Source organism: Lepidochelys kempii, chromosome 12, assembly GCF_965140265.1.
Source record: "Lepidochelys kempii isolate rLepKem1 chromosome 12, rLepKem1.hap2, whole genome shotgun sequence".
Classification (NCBI taxonomy): domain Eukaryota; kingdom Metazoa; phylum Chordata; order Testudines; family Cheloniidae; genus Lepidochelys; species Lepidochelys kempii.
The window spans coordinates 20,714,605-20,737,121 of NC_133267.1; the positions used below are offsets into that span (position 1 = coordinate 20,714,605).

Below are 22,517 nucleotides of genomic sequence, written 5' to 3' on the forward strand. Positions count from 1 at the left end.
CCGAGCCGGCTGCCCGCCGAGCCGGGTGGCCGCGCAGCCTGGGCTCCCGCGCCTCCCCTCCTGCCCCCGGGCCCAGCCCCCTGCGCCCCGCCGCCTCCCCGCGCAGACCCCGCCCCGCCCCGGCCGGCTCCCGGCGGGGCCCCGCGCGGGGCCACGTGTGCGGCTCCCGGGCAGGGAGGAGGCCCCGCGCCCTCTCATTTAAATGTCCCGCTCGGCCGGGGCCGCTCTCTGCGCAGGGACGGGAGCGACCGCGCTGTGAGGCAGGAGGCGCCCAGCGGAGCCCGCCCGCGCCTCGCTCCCCGCCCGCCCTGCCCCGCGCCCCGTCCGCAGCCGCCGGGCAGCGCCTCGCACAGGGCACCCTCTCCCCGGGGTAAGGCGGGGGCGGGCGGCGAGGGTCGGGTGCCTGTGCCCGGGGCTCCCCCTCGGCCATTTCCTGGAGGTGCCCCAGTGAGGGGGCAGGCGAGGGGGAGGTGGGGAGGTCCCGGCCCTATCCGACCCCCCCCCAATGCACCCCGCATCCGACCCCGGCGGACTCCGCTCGGGTCCCCCCGCCCGGCGATGAGGGCCACCGCCGCCCGCGCGTCCGGAGCCCTTTGTGGGGCTGGGGAGCTGCAGCTGCTGCCGCCTTCGCCTTTGTGAGGCAGTGACCTGCCCCCCCTAACCCTCTGCCTTTCCCTCCTCCTAAGGTCGGAGCCAGCCTCACCCCGTCCCATCCAGGCACCATGCGCAGGGAGAGGTGAGTCTCTCTCCCCAGCCCCCTGCAGGGCGTGTGGGGGGTGGAAGTGGGGTAGGCCACGATCTCCATTAGGCAGATCCCAGAGGAGACTCCCTCGAGGGGTTTATGGCCCTGTATCTCTCTTTCTTGGCAGTGACTACGTGGATGAGAAGGTTCCCCCCAAGGGTGAGGGTGCTGCTGATCTTGCCATGCGAGCCCGAAAGAGGAAAGCTGATGTGGCCACTGTAAGTACAAAATGGCTCACTTTGATCCTCTAGGGCTAAGTCCTGCTCTGTCATTCCAGTGTAAATGTGGATTCTCTTTGCTGAACTGTTTGGACCATGGCCTCTGTTGCCCTTGCTGGATTGTGAATGTCCATGTGGCATTTGGAGTGTACACTAACTGGGTCAAGTGCTGTGCTCTGTCACACGGGCGTAATGTGCCCGGAGCAACAACTGGATTTACACCAGTATGATTCAGAGTGGCAGAGTTTGGCCTGGAGTCTGTATTCTTGTTAGCACATGGCTCTCTTTTCTCCCCCCCCCCCCCCCACTGTAGTTCTTACAGGATCCTGATGAAGAAATTGCTAAAATGGAAATGAACAAGAAAAAGCAATATGAAAGCCAGGTAATTGATTTGGCTGTGGATACATAGTTACTGATACTACTGTAATTTTTTTAATTTATATAGTTTTCTTGGAATGTAGAGCATTTCATCAACTCTGTACCTACATCACCACTAGCATGCTGCATGGTAATGGGGGAGGGGAGACTTTTGTCCAGGGACACTAAGAGAAACCCCCTTCCAATTTACACAAGGTGACATGGGATCTTTAACATTCTCATAAAACAGATGAGGTCTGTCCGAATTCTTGTGGTATTACTATAGCATGACTAAATATCCTGGTTTGCATGGGCTTCATGTATTAAGGCCTTAATTTTGCATGGGTAGATAGCCGCACAGAACCCCATTTACTTCATTAGAGAGTTAGGACACATGTCCTATCCACTTCCATATAACTGGCAGTTTGGACCCTCTTGCAGCTGTCTCCCTACTTTAAATATGAATGTGGAAAAGAGGACATCTGTATTCCTCCTACAGCCCATTAATGGTTTGTTGTTGCTGTGACACTGAATGTTTTCTGAGTGCCAAAAAATCAAAAAGTGCACAGTTAGGATTTGGAAATTTTATGTTATATACTAGGGGATGTACACTTCCGTGGCATTGCTGGGACTGAAGCTTCTAGGTAAGGCATAGTAATCCCTATAAAGGCACTAGGGGTTGTTCAGATAGACAGCAGTAACTGGCCTAGGAGGGGTAGAGATTAGGAGGAGAAATAATGTCCTTAGCAGGCAGTGCTAGCTTTCTAAATCTCCCTGTGATAATATTAAGATAACTTAATTTTGATTTTTAACCCTTAGTATTCTAAACTTCATTTGTTTGTTCCATTCTTCCATTCCACTTCCATTCTTCCTTTGTTCCACAAACTTGGGTATGCTATCAGTTACTGCCCCACACTTTCATACACAATATGAGATGTGTACTGAGTTTGTGAGGTTTCACTCACTGTACACCTTTAAGGTATGTGCAGATTAAATTTGGCTGAGGCATGAAGAAATAGAATATACATACATGCTCTTCCTTGTTAGGATTTGAGCTAATTAATGCATATGTAGGAGGATATTTAAACTACAAAAGTCATGAGTGGGGAATACAGTACCCTGTTCATTCAGTAATAGGGTTACTTATGCATAGGGCCCTACCAAATTCACAGCCATGAAAAACACGTCACGGACTGTGAAATCTGGTCTTTTGTGTGCTTTTATCCTATACTATACAGATTTCACTGTGGAGACCAGTGTTTCTCATATTGGGGGTCTTGAGGCAAAAAGGAGTTGTGGGGGAGGGGCACAAGGCTATTTTAGGGGGGTTGTGGTATTGCTACCCTTACTTCTGTGCTGCCTTCAGAGCAGGGCGGCCAGAGAGTGGTGGCTGTTGTCCGGGTACGCAGCTCTGAGGGCAGCACCCTGCCAGCAGCAATGCAGAAGTGAGGGTGGCAATCCCATACCATGCCATCATTTACTGCTTCGCTACTGCCTTCAGAGCTGGGTGGCCGGACAGCAGTGGCTGCTGAATGAGGGCCTAGCTTTGCAGGCAGCAGTGCAGAAGTAAGGGTGGCAATACCATACCGTGCCATCCTGGCAGTGGCTCTGCCTCAGAGCTAGGCTTCAGCCCACCAACCGCCTCTCTCCAGCTGCCAAGCTCTGAAGGGAGCACTGCTGCCAGCAGCAATGCAGAAGTAAAGGTAGAAGTAGTACAATCCCCCCTATAATAACCTTGCGACCCCCCCACAACTCCTTTTTGGGTCAGGACCCCTACAATTACAACACAGTGAATTTCAGTTTTAAATAGCTGAAATGATTAAATTTATTCTTTTAAAAATCCTATGACCGTGAAATTGACCAAAATGGACCGTGAATTTGGTAGGGCCCTACTTATGCATAATGCGGTGCATCTAACCAGAAGTGGCAACTGCAAATTTGAAGACTGAAGTGCTACATAACAGATGGACATCATTGTTTGGAATGGTCTCTGCTTGTTGCAACCACATATACTAGTTATCACTCAACATATTAAGCAGGGCTCAAATGGTGAGCATTTAATGAGGGGATCTCTTCTTCCCGTCTGTCTTCCTTTTATGCAGTATATTAAACTAATTTCTCACTTTTGACAAGGGGGAGCTGTCTGTCCTTCATTAGAATTCCTTTTCTCCACCCTCCCTAAAAAGCATCACTCAATTTGAGGTTTTTTTTAAAATATATATTACACAGTAGCTACTTACTAATAAGCTCTAATAACATGTACCCAGATATTTATCCCCTCTCCCCAAAATGGCAGTAGAAAGAAAGTTGAAATGTTTAGCATAAAATGCTCTTACTGTAACTCTTCTTATTCCAGAACTAGAAATGGAATTACAGTCCTGTCTTAACATGAAAATTAGATTTTTTTAAAATAGATGCTGGGACAATTCCTTCATGAATGATTGATGTATTGAAATACAGTTAAAGCACCAATTCCTGAAGTGTAAATTAAAGACTTAGCTTTCTGTAAACCCACTTGGTGTTGATAAGGCCCTGCAACTCTGTAGTTCATAAATAAGAGGTACCTGAGTATCAGTCTGTACATTGAGAGGATTCTGTGGATACTTTGTTATAACAGTTATCCTTTGACAAATCCATGAAGCTAACATTTGGTTGCACAGCAGCAGCTCTTTGGTATGTGGTGTGACACAAGCTATTCTCTGATATAAATTGCCATAGGCCACTAATGAGACTGTGTGCAGTTCCACCAGGAGTAGAGCAAGCTTGTTGATTGCTAGTGAGAAAGCAAGATGGTGCACAATAATAGCATAGCAAACTTCAATGTGCAAGTAGCCTTAAATCCTGTGCAACATACACTGCATTACATAAATACATTGCATTAAATAAACTATTGTATACTAGTTGAAGCTCCATTTTGCTCCATGTATAAAGTATCACTCTCACATCCCACTTATGGCATGTTAATACCCAATTCATTAGTTTGTTTCTGTTGAACGTACGGCCCGAGCTTTTAATTAGGATGATGTTACCCTGTATGTGATGAAAGGGTGGTTATATCAGGCTGATGGAAGCTGAGTACTGCAGGAATTTTGTATTTGGTTTTGAAGTAAGATAACAGGCACTGTTCTCAATTCTCATCCTGATTTTGGTCGTAACTAACATGAGTGCTGATACATTAGCAGGATGTTTTGTGAAACAAAGGTCCTTTAAACTGAAATTATTTTTTCACACAACCTACCAAAGGGAGACCCGGATGATGAGCTTAGTCCACATAATTTATAACCAAGATTACGTTGGCTACTATCAAATTTAGGGTTGGGAATTGGAGCATGAATCACAATGATCCCGTCCCTTGTCTGACTTCTTTAACATTTCTCTTCATTTTTTGAAGCTGGCTGGTAGAACTGTCTTGTCTATCTTTCCTGTGCCATAATACTTGACTCTAGTGCAGTGGTTCTCAACCTACTTATCACTGTGGGCCACATCCAATACTGCCTGTATGGCTCTGAGGATGTTGACTGGGTCACAAGCGGCCCATGGGCCCGCAGGTTGAGAACCACGGCCTAGTGCCTTCAGGGAATGAAACTAACTAGAATTACATTGTGTCACTTTCTGTAGGCAAATTGCAGGAGAACAGCATTATTCTTAACATGGCTTCAGGCACTAGTTGCTAGCACATGCTGGGTTTTGCGGAGTTGGGGAGGGCTAAGTTTATATCCCTCTTTCTCTTCCGATCCCACCTTCATGTTTGGTAACTTCAGCTTCAATGCTGATGATCCATCCAACCTTTTGCTTCTTATATCCTCTTTCCCTCAGTAGTTCTGAGTCAACCTCCTACATACAGCCGTGGTCTAGACTTTATTTGGTGCTGTACATTGCTGCTTGTTCACTCATGGCTAGATTTCTTCATTCTTCATCTGCCTTTGCTGTTTTTTTTGTTTTGTTTTGTGTTTTGTGTGTGTCCTATTACCGCGAAGCCATTAACTTTCTTGAGTTCTCAAACTCCTCCTTCCTGTTGATATAGATAGCAGCATATAAATAAAATACAGGTTTTTTACCGCAGCCATCATAGAAGTATCTGAGCCTTGCCAAAGAACTTCTTGGACCTCACATATAAAACCACTCCTCTTCCACACTAGATTCTTTGGCTTCCCTTTCTTGCTGAATCCTGGTCTTGGCTTACATCCCACTCCTGCTCCAGCATTGCAGAGTGCCTTTGGAGGAGCCCACGAACCATAGGATTTCCTTTGCTACACTGCCAAGATTTTCAGCTGCACCTGCCATCCTGGATACAAGGGTGGGGTCCCTGCAGAGGAGCCGATTGCAGCTCCAGGATTTGGGGACTAGTTACTTTATGCAAACCTAAACTAAGCTTGGCAAAAATTGAACTAGTTTTTCTACCTAAGCCTTTGCCCATTTCCCCCTCCCCCCCACAAATGGCAACTTGACAATCCACTCAGTTGATGTAATACAACTTTTTTGATACATTTCCTCATTTGAAATTGGTGCTGTCACAAAATCTGTAGCTGTCTCCATCTCCCCTGCAAAAACCCTTATCTAAGCAATAATAATCCCTCACTTCAATGATTATAACCTCTTCCTCCTCACTAGCTTGCTAGATGGTCATCTTGCTTCTTTTTAGCCTATTTAAAATGCTGCCTCTTAAGATAATGTATCTTGCTTGCTGCTCTGACCACACCTAGCCCCTCACCTATCATTTCACTCTTAAACATCATTTTGCTCTTAAATCTTAGAGGTCCTCTCGTTCCAATCCTATTGAGTTTTACTTATTTTTTTATTTAAAAACACCCGCTGTACTTCAGTGCACTGATGAATTGCATTGCCTTTTGTTGTTTCCCTTTGCCCTCATTTTGTCTACATGTTTAGATTGTGAGCTCTCTGGGGCAGGGGCAGGGACCTTGTCTTTCTGAGGTGCCAAGCATGTGCCACGTTATACAGAAAGTTTATAATTCTCCTTCCTTAATTCTTATCCAAACCACAGTCTGTTTGATTAACTGCACTCAAAGGACCGTCGTCCATGCCTGCCATGTAATTGGAGAACTAGATGTACCTAAAATGTAACTTAGAGGAAGGACAAAAAATTAAGTTAAGTGCTGATGTGACATTTTAAACTTTCAGTTCATAGGGAATCTACTGTCGTCTTACTCTGAATGATACATCTTTCCCCCCAGTTAAATAGTAACACAAACCGCACTGGGATCTTGGACATAGCTGTGCACATGCCTGTGATAGATTTGCATGCACAATTTCTCCTTTTTGAAGAGGAAAACTGCCTAGCTTTTTCAGGCAGTGGCTCAAATAGTACAAAGCAATTTTCACTATGAATAAACCAAAACGTGGTTATGAGCATTCTGAATCTAGTGCTGGAAAGTGTTAGTTGTGACAAAGGCAGACTAAAAACCCAGGTTTGGAACTGATTCATAAGTCTTCTTATTTTTAACTTGTAAAACAAGTGTTTTCTATTTAAAGCAGGTTGAGGACTTGCTGAAGCTTTTTGACCCTGCCACTGATACAAATTGCATTCCTTTTTCAGTAAGATGGCTGCCTCCAGTACTAGGTCAAATGCCAAGTTTTAGTTAGAATAAAAATAAATGTGTTTATTCATGGTGATAGGATTTTCTTTCTTTGTGAACTTTCAGAACATTGGGCTAAGCAAAATGGGTTCTGTCTTTCTTTAGGAACTGGGGTGATAACTTTATAGTAAAGTCTTGCTTTTTTAAAATTTAGTTTGCCAAGATAAGCCTTCTTTAAAGAAAAGTAGCATTAGGTCTGTGTTCTGTTCCAAATACATAAATAACAAGTTATAATAGCTGGAATGTCAGGTGTCTACCATTTGCAGATTTGTTAGTAACCTATTCTGTATATGAATGGACTAGCTATTATGAGTTTTAGTTCTTTTCTAAGAGGGAACATCCTAGGGCAAATAAAATGTATACAAAGTCATTTTCATATATCTGAAGTGATAGCAAAATGTTAGCTTTCTGCTTAACCAACTTCACAAGATGAGCAGTCAATAACCTCTGAATCTTGAAAGACAAAACAAAATCAGCATTCCTTCTCTGCTGTGTTCATTACCAAGGACATTTTGCACAAAAGCAGCCTCTTTGTCTGGGAATCTCATTTGCTTATTCCTCACCTGAGTCCTAATCCTTGATTGTCGTCTTCGCATATGTGCAACATGCCTCATGTGGCACGTGACCAGCATTCATCACTGAATTTGGTCTGCTGGCATTGGATCATTAGTGCCTGGCCCAGGCCAGGGAATCTGGCTGGGATTGTGATGCCATAAACGAAAGGATTCGAACTTCAGGTGGGGAATAAGCGATGCGACTCCCAGACAAAAATCGTATTTTCACACAAAATCTCCTTCTATCCAAAACATTGCAACAGAACTCTTTATAGAGAACACTTGTCTTTCTGTGGGACATCTGTGACCCTTCAATTCCAAAATATGAAAGGTAAATGACTTGTTTTAAGCTCAGCAATTGAAAGTCTTTCTTCGTGTGAAAATGCACCTTTCAACTTGTTCTGAATTTTAGCTGCCTACAGGAGTGATCACCTCTCTGAACTAGTGTGTCTTGTGTGGAGTCTGTGTGCATTAATAGCCCTAGAAACTATAAAACCAGTTATAGTGCAACATTTTTTTCTTTCCTTTAATAGCCATCTTGGAATAAGGATGTCCAGAAAAGTCCCCATATGCTGATTCCCACACCAGATAAAGATGAGCCAGTTAATATTGGCTTTTCTCATTTTGTACACCTCAGACTTAGTCCATCTAGAACTTCACCGCTACCAATTCTGGGGTAATTGTATTTCATTCCCCCTTCTTTGTCTGTCCCATTCACCACTTAACAGTTGATACTTAACATGTTTATATTTTTTCCTTAGCTGGGCAAATAGAGATGATGTTTGGAAAAACATGCTAAACAAAGAACAGACGTATGTGAGAGAGAAACATTATATGCAAAAGCACCCTCTCTTGCAACCTAAAATGCGAACAATTCTTCTAGACTGGCTGATGGAGGTGAGCTTTGCTGTTCTTGCTAACAATTTATGTGTGCTGTAGGTAGGTATAGAGATGCCCTGAATAACATGAATTTTTCTAAATACCTAGTATGATCTGATTTTCATGCACTTTACATAATGCATACAGCACCAGAATATTAGTGGAACTTGTTTACTCAGTGCACATCTAAGAAATTTTACCAGAGTGTTGGCACCAAATATGTAGAATTTAATGGTTCCAAGTTTCAAGTGTGCAGTTTGATAACTTCATATCTAATATAAGGATAGTTTATCAAACTTATACTCAGTGAATGTGAATGCCTACTTCTGCCTGGAACTTACATGAAATGTTTTATTTCAGCATTTTGTGTTCTAGACTAAAGCAAAACAAATGAAGATGAAATTATGGTGGAGGGGAAGTGATGGTGTGTGTAGAGAAGTTGGGAACCCTGATGTAATGCTTAATGTGTCATAATTCTAATAGTTTCAGCGTATACTATGTGATCTGCAACTGTTTCTAACATGATAATCTTAGAATTGAAAAGATGCTATTTTTAAACATTCTTGTTGCACAGTATCTTCCTGTTGGCCACCTACTGGCTTAGAAGACTGAAGAGTTCTTCTCAGTCACAACCAACTTGTGAGAATTTTTTTTTCCGTTACGAACTGTGGGGAGGCTACATATTTTTGAAAATGAAGACCTGATGCTCTGGTCTTGTAACATGCATGCTTTCCCGTGTGTGTGTGTGTGTGGTTTTTTTGTTGGTTGTTTTGTTTTACACACTACAGCCTTGTCCCAGCAATGTAAGTGCCATACTACACTGACATAACTCCACTTACATAAGCGCTCTCATGGCAGTGTAGTTAAGGCAATGCAGTGTCTGTGCAGACATTGTGTGAAAATTGACAAGAAAGCCAGGCAGTTAGAGCCCAGCTTCCTCTGGCTCCCCACTCCCAGTTGGGCTACTGCCCAAAGGCTCCCTGCTTAAGGAGCCGAGAAGCCTGGATAGCTGCTCTTCCACTCCTGACTGGGAGCAGGGAGGGAAGAGCCTGGGGGGCAGCTGGGCACCGAGCAGAGAGCTGCATGAAGCTGAGAGCCCTGGCTCTCATCCCCTCATGCTGCCCCTCTTCAGCTGGCATCAGCCACCGCAGTAATTATTAGGATTGAAGGGTCACAGATGTCCCATGGAAAGACATCACTGCGGTGGCTGTAAGTTGACCTACCATAGGTCAACTTACAGCTGTAGTGTGGACATGACACCATCCTTCTTACCCCATATTTGATTTCAGCTCTTTTTATATTAAAACTACTGTATGAAATATCCCTAGATTTGTCTTATTAAATGTTATACGCTGCTTGAGACAAAACCCCCATTGTAGGTACATGAGTTGGTTTGATACCTAAAAGGACTTGTATGTACTCTGCTTTCCTTATGAATATGCATTACTGTTTATCTCTTGCAGGTTTGTGAGGTCTACAAACTTCACAGAGAGACTTTTTACTTGGCACAAGATTTCTTTGATCGGTTTATGGCAACACAACAAAATGTTGTAAAAACACTGTTGCAGCTTATTGGCATTTCATCTTTATTCATAGCTGCAAAGCTTGAGGTAAAAGTCTTTAGCTTCTACCTAAACATAAGTGGCTTGGAAATGCTTGCTTCTTTTCTGTGCTGGGTACATCTTTGCTTTATGGAAGTCATTGAGGGGAAAAGAATTTTTGGAGGAGTTTGTAGGAAGAAAGAAGACTCCACTCTTGCTACAATTCCCCTCTGGCCCATTTTACCCTATATAAGGTTACACCAGAATATGCCATTCCTTTGTACTCCTAGGAAATTCAAAAACTGAGGTGAAGTTAGTTACCTTGGGTTTTAAGGTTGGTCGCTGGATACAGAGACCACTTCTAAGTACTCTACCAATAAAGAACATAACTGACATTGGAACAAGATGACCTAACTCAGGAGTTATCCCTCAATTGTTTGAATAACTCAACTATTAAAATAAGTGACTTTCTCTTGGCTTTAACTCTTAAAGGTGAAGATGAATAGAAATCTCTGGAATGCATTTGATTCTTTGAGGTATTCTTTGGCACACATCCTTGCTCCGCTTCTAAATCATAAGGCCTCATGAGATATTTATTTTAAGTGTGAGTAAGGTAAAGTTTATACCTGTCAATTGAGTGGAAGGGTTGGGGAAGCCAACTTGTCTGAAAAAACAGATATGTTAAAAGAGCATTTAAATTGTTAAGCTAAATTGGGGCTAATGTCTGTTTCTTCCTCTCCCCACTGCCTCTTTTAACAAGCCAAATTTAGACCAAATATATCCCATAACCTCTAGAGATACATCCTCATACCACATCTGCATTGGGCACCAGGTTTATAATCTTAGATTTGGGAAATTAGAATAGGTCATTGGCCGTGTTGTTCCTAATATTTCTTCTAGAGGGCTAATCCTCTTGTAATGTGACACAAAAATAGACACACACACACCCCCGCTAAGATTGGAACCTGGCCCCTAGAAAATGGGGTGGCACACTTTTTTTTTTTTTGGTTTTTTTTTTTTAAAGGCTGAATAAACATTTTTAGGAATATGCAGGTGTTATCTCTCCATGTATGCAGTAGGAATACAGAGGCGAATTTGTGAGGTGGTGGAATAACTGACATGAAGATCTTGATATGAGCTCTGAGAACATGCATTGTATCCCTTGCAGTCAAACTCTATTTTGGACTTGGACTGATAAATCAAAAATGGAAAACGAAGACTATGAACAAGAAATTTGCTTTTTGGGAAGCCATTTTTTATCACTGCCATGATTCATGAGAGTCAACAAACACTTGGGCTCCCATGAGATTTTAAAAATAAAAGGAGTACTAGTGGCACCTTAGAGACTAACCAATTTATTTGAGCATAAGCTTTCGTGAGCTACAGCTCCACACTGCATTTAGCCGTATGGAGTGGAGCTGTAGCTCACGAAAGCTTATGCTCAAATAAATTGGTTAGTCTCTAAGGTGCCACTAGTACTCCTTTTCTTTTTGCGAATACAGACTAATACGGCTGCTACTCTGAAACATGAGATTTTAGTTTTACACAACTTGAAATGTTCAGTTTTTTTACATGTGGAATATCTACATTCTACTTGACTTATATTTTTGATCTTTTATCTTTCAGGAAATCTATCCACCAAAGTTGCACCAGTTTGCTTATGTTACAGATGGAGCTTGTGCAGAAGATGAAATCCTCAGCATGGAATTGATCATTATGAAGGTAGTTATAAAATTGTATTGTTTACATTTCTGTAAGGACCAAAACATGGTGTGATCAACTTCAGCAGAGATCTGCAATTAGTGTTGTAATATTCTGGTAGAGTAATATTTTTCCTGTAGTTAAAACTAGTGCCTTATAAGATGTAGAAATTTGCATACTTCTCAAATGTTACAGATAAAGTGGCTTGGTTAGGTTTTTTTTGCTTGGGAAAGTTCAGTTTCACTGGGAAAAAGAACATTGTTTTCTTTGCACTGCTACCATAAATGGGAATGCAGTCTCCCACCAACACTAGGTAATGATGTAAAGAGTAAGATGCATATTCTAATAACATTTTCGTTAACATTTTTGTCAATTTTATATCTGTCTTTTTTAGGCTCTTAATTGGAACTTAAATCCACTGACAGTTGTATCGTGGCTAAATATTTACATGCAAGTTGCATATCTAAATGAGCTTTATGAGGTGTTGCTGCCACAATATCCCCAGCAAATCTTTGTACAGATAGCAGAGGTAAGGGTGACTTCATCCCCAAACTCCATGCATCTCATGTTAAGACTTCTCATTTGTAATATGAGATTGTCACATGTTAGGAATCTGTCTTCTCCCTGTGTAGCTTTTGGATCTCTGTGTGCTCGATATTGGCTGCTTGGAATATACATATGGAGTACTTGCTGCTTCTGCTTTGTACCACTTCTCCTCATCTGAACTGATGCAGAAGGTTTCGGGTAATTAACGCTTTCTAATCGCAAATATTTGTCTGACAAGTAAGTTAACCTAAAGCTCACATAAGTATCTTTACCTTCCAGGTTATGACTGGTATGATATAGAAGAGTGTGTAAAATGGATGGTTCCATTTGCTATCGCTATCAGGGAAGCAGGAAGCTCCAAACTCAAGCACTTCAGAGGCATAGCTTCTGAAGATTTGCACAATATACAAACACATATAAACAGCTTGGATTTGCTGGTATGCTTTTTTTAAAAAAAAATCTTCACTTTATGTAATCTCTAGAGGCAAAAACTATATATTCTCTTGCAGAGTATAGGAATTTCAAGGCTTTTTTAAAATTTGTGACCTGATAGAGCAGGGTGGGCAAACTTTTTGGCCTGAGGGCCGCATCAGGTTTTGGAAATTGTATGGAGGGCTGGTTAGGGGAGGCTGTGCCTCCTCAAACAGCCAGGTGTGCCCCCACCCCCCTGGGACTTCTGCCCCATTCACCTCCCATGCTCCCTGTCCCCTGCCACCCCATCCAACACCTCCTCTCATTCCTGACTGCCCCCCGGGACCCCTTCCCCATTCAACCGCCCCGCCCCCCTCCTTCCTGACTGCCCGCCCCCCTCCTTCCTGACTGCCCGCCCCCCTCCTTCCTGACTGCCCCCATTCAACCCCCCTTTTCCCTGCCCTCTGACCACCCTGACCTCTGTCCACACCCCCGCCCCTTGACCACCACCCCAAACTCCCCTGCCCTCTCTCCAGTCCCCCTGCTCCCTGCCCCCTTACCTCGCTGCCTGGAGCACCGGTGGCTGGCAGCACTACAGCCCCGCCGCCCGGCTGGAGCCAGCCACACCACCGTGCAGTGAGAGCACTGGGTCAGGCCGGGCTCTGCAGCTGCACTGCCCCAGGACCTCGTCACCCAGAGCATTGCACCGGCGGCGCAGTGAGCTAAAGTTGCAGGAGGAGGGGAAACAGCAGGGGAGGAGCCAGGGGCTCGCCTCCTGAGCCAAGGGCTCAGGGGCCAGGCAGGAGTGGCCCGCAGGCCATAGTTTGCCCACCTCTGCGATAGAGCAAATTCAGAAACTAAATGCCTTTAAAAAGTGATACCCAGTATATACTGAAGGACTTAAGAGTGCAGCTGATGACAAACTTTGAGCTTAAATTGCAAGTTCCTTTGGGCAGAGACTGTCATATTTTGTGCTGTGCCTCGCACAAAAGGGCCACTCTTCAGATTGTGGGCTCTTGGTGATGGCGTAATACACAGAGCACTTGAAAGTAATTTGTATATGTTATGTCAGAAACATACTACCGTCTTGCAAATACTTGTCAAAGAAAGAAACAAAACCTCCTCTAATTTGGTTTTCCCCTAACTTGGTATCAGCTTTGGGATGCTTCAGGTGTTGCATACTGGGCTTATTTTTTCCATAAGGATTATAGAACATAGAGCTTCCCCATTATGTTTGGAAAGATAGAATAGTCTAATTTTAGGAAAGAAAACACGTTCCCAATTTGGATGACTGCTTTTGATTTATTTTTCAATGCTTTCTTTCTCTTTTTCTTTTCTTTCTCCGCCAGTGACTAAATTCTCACTATAGGCCAGTAAGATCAATATCCCAAGGTTTGCTGGCAGTTGACTAGTTGAATAAGTCAAGCAATAATGTTTTAAGCAATTATAATATATAATAAATGTCAGAATATATTTGCTTGATGCAATTACAGCTGTATTATAAACTGGAGTTAACTTTTTATTCACTAATTCTTTTATATTAAAAAGGTTTTGATTAAAATATAGTAGATTATAAAAACCCCTCTAAAGCTTAGTAGCAACTGAAATTCTGCTTTCTTACACACTTGTAAGGTCTATATCTAATAGTGGTTAAGGGAATTCAAAATGCTGCTAACTTAGATCTATCATGATTTACAGTGTCTGACTAGCAATATAATACATCTGATTACAGTAAAGTTGTTTGGTAGGTCTCAATAGGAACCTGCCAAATTGCACTCTGGACTCACGTTGATAATACTTTTAAGGCAAAGCTGCACACTGGAAAATTACCTAAATTGAAGAATTAGCGCTGCTGCGTTACTCTCAGACTTATTCTGCTATCAGTTGGTTTTTCAGAGGCAGTCTTAGCTTTGAAGCAACTTCAGTGCTATGGTGTAAGAATTTTTAAATTGATAATAAGTTGGTGAAAACAAACTAGAGAGGTTTAAATGTGTGAATGATAGCTTTGGAAAAATAATGGGCATTTAAGTAATACCTCAAGTCTTTTGCCTCTTTTATTAATATGCATGGCTGGAATATCAAAGCTGATTTTGTAACACGCTAACTTAAATATTACCTTTTTTTTACTTGTTCAGGACAAAGCTCAAGCAAATCAGGCCATGTTGGCTGAGCAAAATAGGACTTCTCCTTTACCCAGTGGTGTCCTCACACCACCACAGAGTAGTAAGAAACAGTCCACTGGGCTGAAGCTGATATGACTGCAAACTGTCTACATCAGAGACAATTTAGCTGAAGTGCCTGTTTTTGCTGGTTCTGAATCCTGCTCCATTATGGAAATGCTGCCAGTGAAGTTCATAAGCTTTTATGGATTCTAAAAAAGAAACTTGCATTTTTTTGTGACAGAAGAATCTTCTATATGAAAAAGTTTTTATTAACTATTGATATTTTAAATAAATGGATCAAGTACACCAGCCACTTAAAAGAACGCCGAAGAGTGCTCCAAATGCTGCTAAGGAAGGTAATACTTGATGTGACCAACTGTTCAAAAAAAAAGGCTTGAAGTTAAAACCTGCAACTGTGTGTGTGTCTGTGTGTCTGTCTTTGGATATCCCGGGGTCATTTCACCTTGTGGGGGCAAATGGGTTTGAGAATGCTGTGGAAGACTACATTTTAGAGCCTCTTTACAAGCTATTGGCTTACAACTTGATGACTTTTTAAAAACCCTTTACGTAAATGCTGCTATGTCTCTGTATATCAATTTTTAAATAAAAATGCTGTCCAAGACAGCTGGTTTTATGTGTATTTGTTGTATCAGTGTGGTAAAGGTAGCTGTTTTGAAGCAGAAAACATGGGGGAATTAAGAAAGTAAGGATATCTTCTGTTACCACCAACTGCTTCCCTGCGAACTAAGTCTCTTGTTGGATACAGAAATGTGAACATCCAGAGAATGAAGCTGTGAATGCAACTGAAAACAGGGACTATTCATACTGTGTATTTTTTTTCTCAAATATTTTGAATGACTACTTCTGGAAACTGATATTCCGCCTCCACATATTGCAGGGAGGAGGAGATGTAAACCAGCTTTTCAGTTCGTCCTGGCACTTGTTTTTCAAAATGTCAGTGAGCAGTTTCTACTGCAAATGTAATGCTGAAAATTCTGGGAGGCTTTCAGCATTACTCATGCTAGTTTCCCATAAACTACGCAGAAGCAGCATGAAACTGAGGAATGGAATACAAGTTGTTTGGGGTTTTCATTAACTTCCTGGTGTCCAAACTAAAGCTTGCTGGTAACTCTGGTGTTTGGAAGTAATTTAGCGTGTTGGGTGGGAGGGAATCTGACACAATCTAAAGCCCTAATACATTGAAAAAAGCATAGTCTTGATCAAGTGTTAAATAATGCTGCTTATGGTTAAACAATTCATTTTTATCTTCATGATGCTGTTCGGTCTCTTGAAAGATCCTTCTCTGAAAGGTTGTAAATTGGTTGTTAAAGGAACAAGTGTAAATGTCAACTGAACAATTTGGCAGCTACCAACTTGAAGTTCTTACTTCTGGCAGAGATATGACTGACAGTGAGGCCTGGACCTTATTGGAAGGAATGTTAGAAATACTCATGAGTAGTGAAAATGCATGTAGCTTAGTACTACTCTTAAATATCCTCACACTCATTTAAAACCTGAACAAAAGTATTTCAGAATTCTTACCTTGTAATTGATGAGAAATCAGTTTTTAATGCAAACCTTCCAGTCATTATTTCTAATGCTTTCTATAAAAGCTTCAGTATTAAATAATGACCACCATATACAAAACCCCCATTTGACTGTGTCATAAATATAAAGGAAGGGTAACAACCTCTATGTATGCAGTAACAGAAATCCCTCCTGGCCAGAGGTACAGAATCTCTTACTTGTAAGGGGTTAATCAGTTTGTTTAATCTGATTTGGCACCTGACCAGAAAGTCTAATAGGGAAAGAAGATACTTTCAACTCTGGGGTGGGGAGTTTTTGTTTGTGCTCTCTTTGTGGTGTGCTCTCTCTCAGGACAAAGAGAGACCAAGCAGGAAAAAAACTTCTCCTAAAAAGATGCATCTAAAATTACAGAAATTGTAAGTAATAGCAAGGAAATGCATTAGATTATTTTTCATTTTATCTTGTGAATTTTCCCTATGCTAAGAAGTAATTTTATTCCTGTTTTGTAACTGGGAAGCAAAGTCAGAGGTGATCCTCTGGGTTTTAAATATTTTTATTTACGCTGTAAAGTTATCTTCCATCCTCATTTTGCAGGTGTGAGTCTTTTACATTTTTTTTAAAATAAAATTCTTCTTTTAAGAACCTGATTTTGATTTTCAGTGCCCTAAAAAACAGGGATTTGGTCTGTGCTCACTTTAACCTATTGGTTGGTATATTATTCTCAAGCCTCACCAGGAAAGGGGGTGAAGGGGCTTGGGGGATAGAGCTCCAAGTAGCCTCTCCCTGAACGTTCATTTAAATCACTTGGTGATGGCAGCAATACTGTCCAAGGACAAGGAAAGGAATTTGTGCCTTAGGGAAGTTTTTAACCTAAGCTGGTGGAATATAAGCTTAGGGGTTTTTTCATGTGAATCCCCCATCTGTATCTCAGAGGGGGGAGGGAACCCTGACAGACTGCTTATAATAGGATGTTACACTTTTAATTTAGGACTTTAATAGTCTGCCCTCTCCAATTGTGGAAAAATTGAAGACCGTAGCAAACACAGCAAATGTGACCAGCACTAATTTTCAGTTTCCATTAGGAAAAAAACTTTCTGGTTTGACATCCTAATGTTTGAGAATAAATGCAAATGTTCTATACCCCTATGGAAAGATACGTGGATAGAAGTAAGTTGTACCTCATGGAACTCAATTTCTATGAGCAGTTGTGTCTAGCCAAAATGAAGCCTGACTTTATATACTGATCCTACTTTAGGTTCTAACTATAAGTGGTGGTAACTTCGAAAAAAGTTTAAAATGCCTTATTTCTGAGGAAAGGAGACTTGTGTTCAGAGTGCACTTAATCATAGCCCTCCTCAAGCCCCTCAATCAGCCACTACAGCTTAGGCCATGCTAATACACAGCTGTTTTCATGAGTTAGATGAAGCAGAGTTTAAATTTTTTTTGGAATGTGTTTTGAATTCATTTGACTTGGGCATGGATTATATGTAGAGAGGGGTAGAAGATGGGAGTCAATGTACTGAGTGGTAATGAGCTATGTTGCATTGTCTCAGAATGGAAAGCTTTCTGAATAACAAGTTAAAATAACAGATTTCTAGAAATTGATTGCTTGAATAGGAAATGAAAGTATATCTTTCATTCTCTTCCGCCGCGTGCGCGCCCCCCCACCCCCCACCTCAGATTTCAAAGTGCAACATTATTTAGGAGGGAGGAGTAAGCTGGATGGAGTAAGTGCGATTGATGGATCCTTTCACTTGAATTTTCTAAAAGTTGTTGAATTTTTGTACTATGTAAAGTGCCTATAAAAACACACTTTTAACATTAACTCTTAAGTTCTTGCATTAGTATAGCTTTGGTAACTAGATCATTCTGCATACTATCTGGAATACATCAGCACAGTCTGAATTAAATATTTGCTTCACTTTGCATATAATTGTTCCCTTCAAGTTTTAAATTAAACATCTGCCTCTGACAGCACCCAACCCCATTTTAAAATGTCACTTTTCAATCTCTTGAAATCCATTTAATTCTCAAAGAACTTTGTCAAGCACAAAACAGTAAACATTACATAAGAAAGGCCCTACTGGGTCAGACCAAAGGTCCATCTAGCCCAGTATCCTGTCTTCCAACAGTGGCCAGTGCCAGCTGTCTCAGAGGGAATGAAAAGAACAGGTAATCGTCAAGTGATCCATCCCCTGTTGCTCATTCCCAGTTTCTGGCAGACAGAGGCTAGGGACGCATTTCCTGCCCATCCTGGCTAATAGCCATTGATAGACCTATCCTCCATGAATTTATCTAGTTCTTTTATGTTATGGTCTTGGCCTTCACAACATCTTCTGTCAAGGAGTTCCACAGGTTAACTGTGTGTTGTGTGAAGAAATACTTCCTTTTGTTTGTTTTAAACCTGCTGCCTATTAATTTCATTTGGTGACCCCTAGTTCTTGTGTTATGAGAAGTAGTAAACAACACTTCCTTATCTATTTTCTCTTCACCAATCATGATTTTATAGACCTCAATCATATCTCCCCTTAGCTGTCTCTTTTCCAAGCTGAAAAGTCCCAGTTTTATTAATCTCTCCTCATACAGAAGCTGTTCCATACCCCTAATCATTTTTGTTGCCTTTTTGTGAACCTTTTCCCATTCCACCCCATCTTTTTTGAGATGGGGCGACCACAAGATGTGGGCGTACCATGAATTTATATAGAGGCAACATGATATTTTCTGTCCTATTATCTATCCCTTTCTTAATTATTCCCAGAATTCTGTTTGCTTTTTTGACTGCCACTGCACATTGAGTGGATGTTTTCAGAGAATGATCCACAATGACTTTTGCTTTTTCCCTTCCCATATATTTCAAGATTTCAACCACACTTGTGGTTATGGGGTTCACAAAAGAATAAGTTTTGTAATTACAATCCGCAATACTTTGTTTTTTGTCCTGATGCCTGTTATTTCACATATAGTAGGGGAATGTTGAATTGTTTAAAAATAACTTCCACTGCAATTTAAAAAAATAAATCCTCATGGGAATATTTCAAGGGGTCTTAGCTTTTATAAAAAGCCTTTTTTAAAAAAAAAAACACACTTGAATACTGGGCCAAAAATGAGTTGTCTCTTGAATTTCAAAAGTATAGTAAAATGGCCTGGGGTATTTGTACAAATTGATATTAAAAAGCCAACCTTGACACTGAAACTATGCCACATCTTGGTTAAGAAGTAAATTATGTTTGTAGCCTTGAGTCTGTTTTACCAACATAGAAAGAAACCCTTAATTAACAATATGAAATGTTGTATTCATCCCAAAAAAAGTATTTCAGAAAAGTGGCATTATCACAGAAATTAGGCTCCTAGTACGAAAAGCCAAGACCATGTACACATTGCTCAACATCACATGCATTTCTCTATATTAGAAATAGATTCTTTTAGTTTCTGCGTATCTAGAAGAAAAACCTTAGATATTCCAAGACTCGTCTCCCTTCTCTCCTCCCCACCTCCACCAAAATTAGTTTCTTGCACAATTAAGAATGTTCATTAGCCAACTGACTCCCCTTGGTAGTGCAAGGAAATGGAAGCTATAAAAGAGAGCTGAAAAATTGAAACTGAAAATCTGCAACTGCAACATATTAGCTGGAATAAATTAGTTACTTGCACAAGTTTAAGTTTTTGCAACCCCTTCTAGAGCAAATCAGTTGAACTCTGAATCTGGGCCAGTAACTCTTTCTAATGTGCATGCGAGGAGCGTAATGAACCAAAAATACAGGAAGTTGGCTGGAAGTTAAGCACCCACAGCAATGACCGTATAGGACCAGTAAAACTGCAGGAGGTACTTTTCTTTTTTTCTATACATTTGTAAAATTGAGAAGCAGCAACAGCTGTGCCTTGCCATGTCTACAGTTATTGTGGTCTGATTCCACTTGTGTGCACTTCACACATACTGATCAGGTAACTAGAATGAATAGTATGAAAAAAGTATTTCTCACCTGAGTCCTAGAGTTACATCATCAAAAAGAAAGGCAAAATGAGTAATACAGTACAGCAGTGGTTCTCAACCAGGAGTATGCAGAGGTCTTCCGGGGGTACATCAACTCATCTAGATATTTTCCTCGTTTTAAACAGGCTACAATAAAAGCACTAACAAAGTCAGTACAAATTAAAATTTCATACAGACAAGGACTTGTTTATACCACTCTATATATTATACAATGAAATATAAGTACACTAAATTTATATTCCAATTGATTTATTTTATAATTATATGATAAAAATGCAAAAGTAAGTGATTTTTCAGTAATAGTGTACTGTGACACTTTTGTATTGTCTGATTTTGTAAGCAAGTAGTTTTTTAGTGAGGTGAAACTTGGGGTACACAAGAAAAATTAGCCTCCTGAAAGGGGTACAGTAGTCTGGAAAGGTTGAGTACCACTGCAGTACAGTATTTTACTCAGCTGTTGCTTTTTTAATTGGATACTTTACAAAGATTTAGAGGCTATAATTGCTGCAAACAGGTGTTCCTCCAGCCGACGTTTGTGTATGCTAATAATTAGTGGGAGTGATGAGTTCAATAGGTAATCATTCTTTCATATAACATTAACCTTCCAAGTACTTATCAGTTGTCTAAGTAATATTTTTGAGCTCCTGGTAAGGTCCAGTTGTGAGACCTCCTTTTGAGGCCACTCAAAGTTGGCAAATCCATTTGTCCTCTCAACCAGCTCTGTTGATCGTGCATTTTCTATTTTTTCAATGTTTAACGTTTCTAGGGATGTCTCCCACAAGCCCAGTTACACACATACTGGAGCATAGTTTTTAGCAAAGTGGAGCAAAAAATAAAAACTTCTGTTTTAAATCACAATTCGTGAAGTGTGGTTGTCTCCAAAGACTGGCAAATCAGCCAGAGAGAAAGGTATTAATTTGGACCCAAATCTTGCAGAATGAGAAATGGTTGGTTTATCCTCAGTTGTTTTATTAGTGTTCTGTGCTTCAAACGGTAGATTAATAACTGCTCCAGACAATGTTTTTTTCATATGAAAGTGTTTTCACATGAGTAGTTTGGGTGAGTGTAAAAGGACTGCGAGGTAAAAGCAAATGGTCTTCTCACCCAAACTGAAAACAAGTCAAGCCTTTAACATAAAGGGAACAGTTGGAAACAGTTATTAACATAACAAAATACACCTGAGATTTCTCAGAATTCATTTTGTTATATTTAAACATTTTTCCCTCACCAGTGACAGAACAATTTATTAAATGTCTGGGCCACCTCTGTTCTCCAGGGAAATGGAACAATGTTCAGGCCATCAAAGGATCCCATGGGATTGTCCCAGAGTTCTGTATGACAAGAAGACAAGATAGGTACCAAAGAAGAGGTTAATTTTCTACACATCATTTGCTATCCTATGTTTCAGATTACACTAGGAAAGTGTGAAAGATCTATTTGTTAAATGACAGAAAGAAGCCACCTAGTTTATGCAGCTAAAACCCATTATCCTTGTGAGCACCACAAGCTGTATGCACACTAGGACCATACTAAATAGTCAAACTACATAGGAGCGTACATCCACAGGGCTGTTTAGGGCCATGCAGTGTCCTGAGAGGTCAGGCAAGTGCTATAGTGGCTACTACTATAGCCTGTATATAGTTGTGCTACAGGTCTGTGTCCAGGCCTCATATTGCAAAGTGGGTTTTGTTTCATAACATTCCTGCAGACTAGGTTACTTGGGTCTGAGGAGTTGGAGTGGCTCCACCCTGGATAACATAAAACGAGTGTGCATACAGTACGTATTACTACTCAGAGTAACATGTATTACTGCCTGGTGTTCTGTGAATGGAGTTGAGAGACTGGCAAGGTTTAAAGGGACAAGAACTCTAAGGGTCATATTTTCTAAGGGACCTCAATCCAGGGGTGCTGGAATAATTTGTGTAGTGGGGATGCTGAGAGCCATTGAACCAAACTCTAAACCCTATATATAATGAAAACCACTTTAAGTCAGGAGGTGCCCCCCACGCATAGTTCCAGCCTCTATCTAGCTTTCAGAATTGCACATTTGATTTTGTTTTTGTCACAGGGTGAGCCGGCCTTTTATACTTACTGAGATCATCCTACTCTGGATTTATACATAAAAAATCTTGGATGTTGGAGAACAAACATTTTGGTGTTCGGGTGTATGTGTGTGAGTTTGTACCCATCAGTCTGTTATATGTAATACAGACAATAGAGTCCAGGCTTGCCCTGAGGCCTTAGTAGCATTTTTCACTCTAAACTAGAAGACAGATTTGATTACTGCCTTTATT

General features: G+C 41.2%; 1 protein-coding gene across 3 annotated transcripts; it reads left to right on the plus strand.

The window, feature by feature from the left end:
* Positions 1-105: 105 nt before the first annotated feature.
* CCNE1 (cyclin E1) lies at positions 106-16,808 on the plus strand. 3 transcript variants are annotated; one of them, XM_073307769.1, is made up of 12 exons: positions 107-370; positions 687-736; positions 870-960; positions 1,274-1,342; positions 7,999-8,141; positions 8,227-8,362; positions 9,808-9,954; positions 11,512-11,607; positions 11,981-12,115; positions 12,219-12,330; positions 12,412-12,569; positions 14,679-16,808. In XM_073307769.1, the coding sequence occupies exons 2-12, from the start codon at positions 723-725 to the stop codon at positions 14,799-14,801; spliced, it is 1,224 nt and encodes a 407-aa protein (XP_073163870.1). In that variant the 5' UTR covers positions 107-370; positions 687-722; the 3' UTR covers positions 14,802-16,808. The 3 variants fall into 3 exon arrangements, with proteins under 3 accessions (XP_073163871.1, XP_073163870.1, XP_073163868.1); XM_073307767.1 differs by having other exon boundaries at positions 107-736; XM_073307770.1 differs by lacking the exon at positions 1,274-1,342 and having other exon boundaries at positions 106-736.
* The last annotated feature ends 5,709 nt before the right edge of the window (positions 16,809-22,517 follow it).

What these genes read in the sequence shown, in the direction of transcription:
- CCNE1 (XM_073307767.1), top strand. An exon ending in AAAAGCAATATGAAAGCCAG is followed by an intron (nt 1,343 to 7,998) that starts GTAATTGATTTG and finishes TTCCTTTAATAG; the next exon opens with CCATCTTGGAATAAGGATGT. An exon ending in ACTGATGCAGAAGGTTTCGG is followed by an intron (nt 12,331 to 12,411) that starts GTAATTAACGCT and finishes TTTACCTTCCAG; the next exon opens with GTTATGACTGGTATGATATA.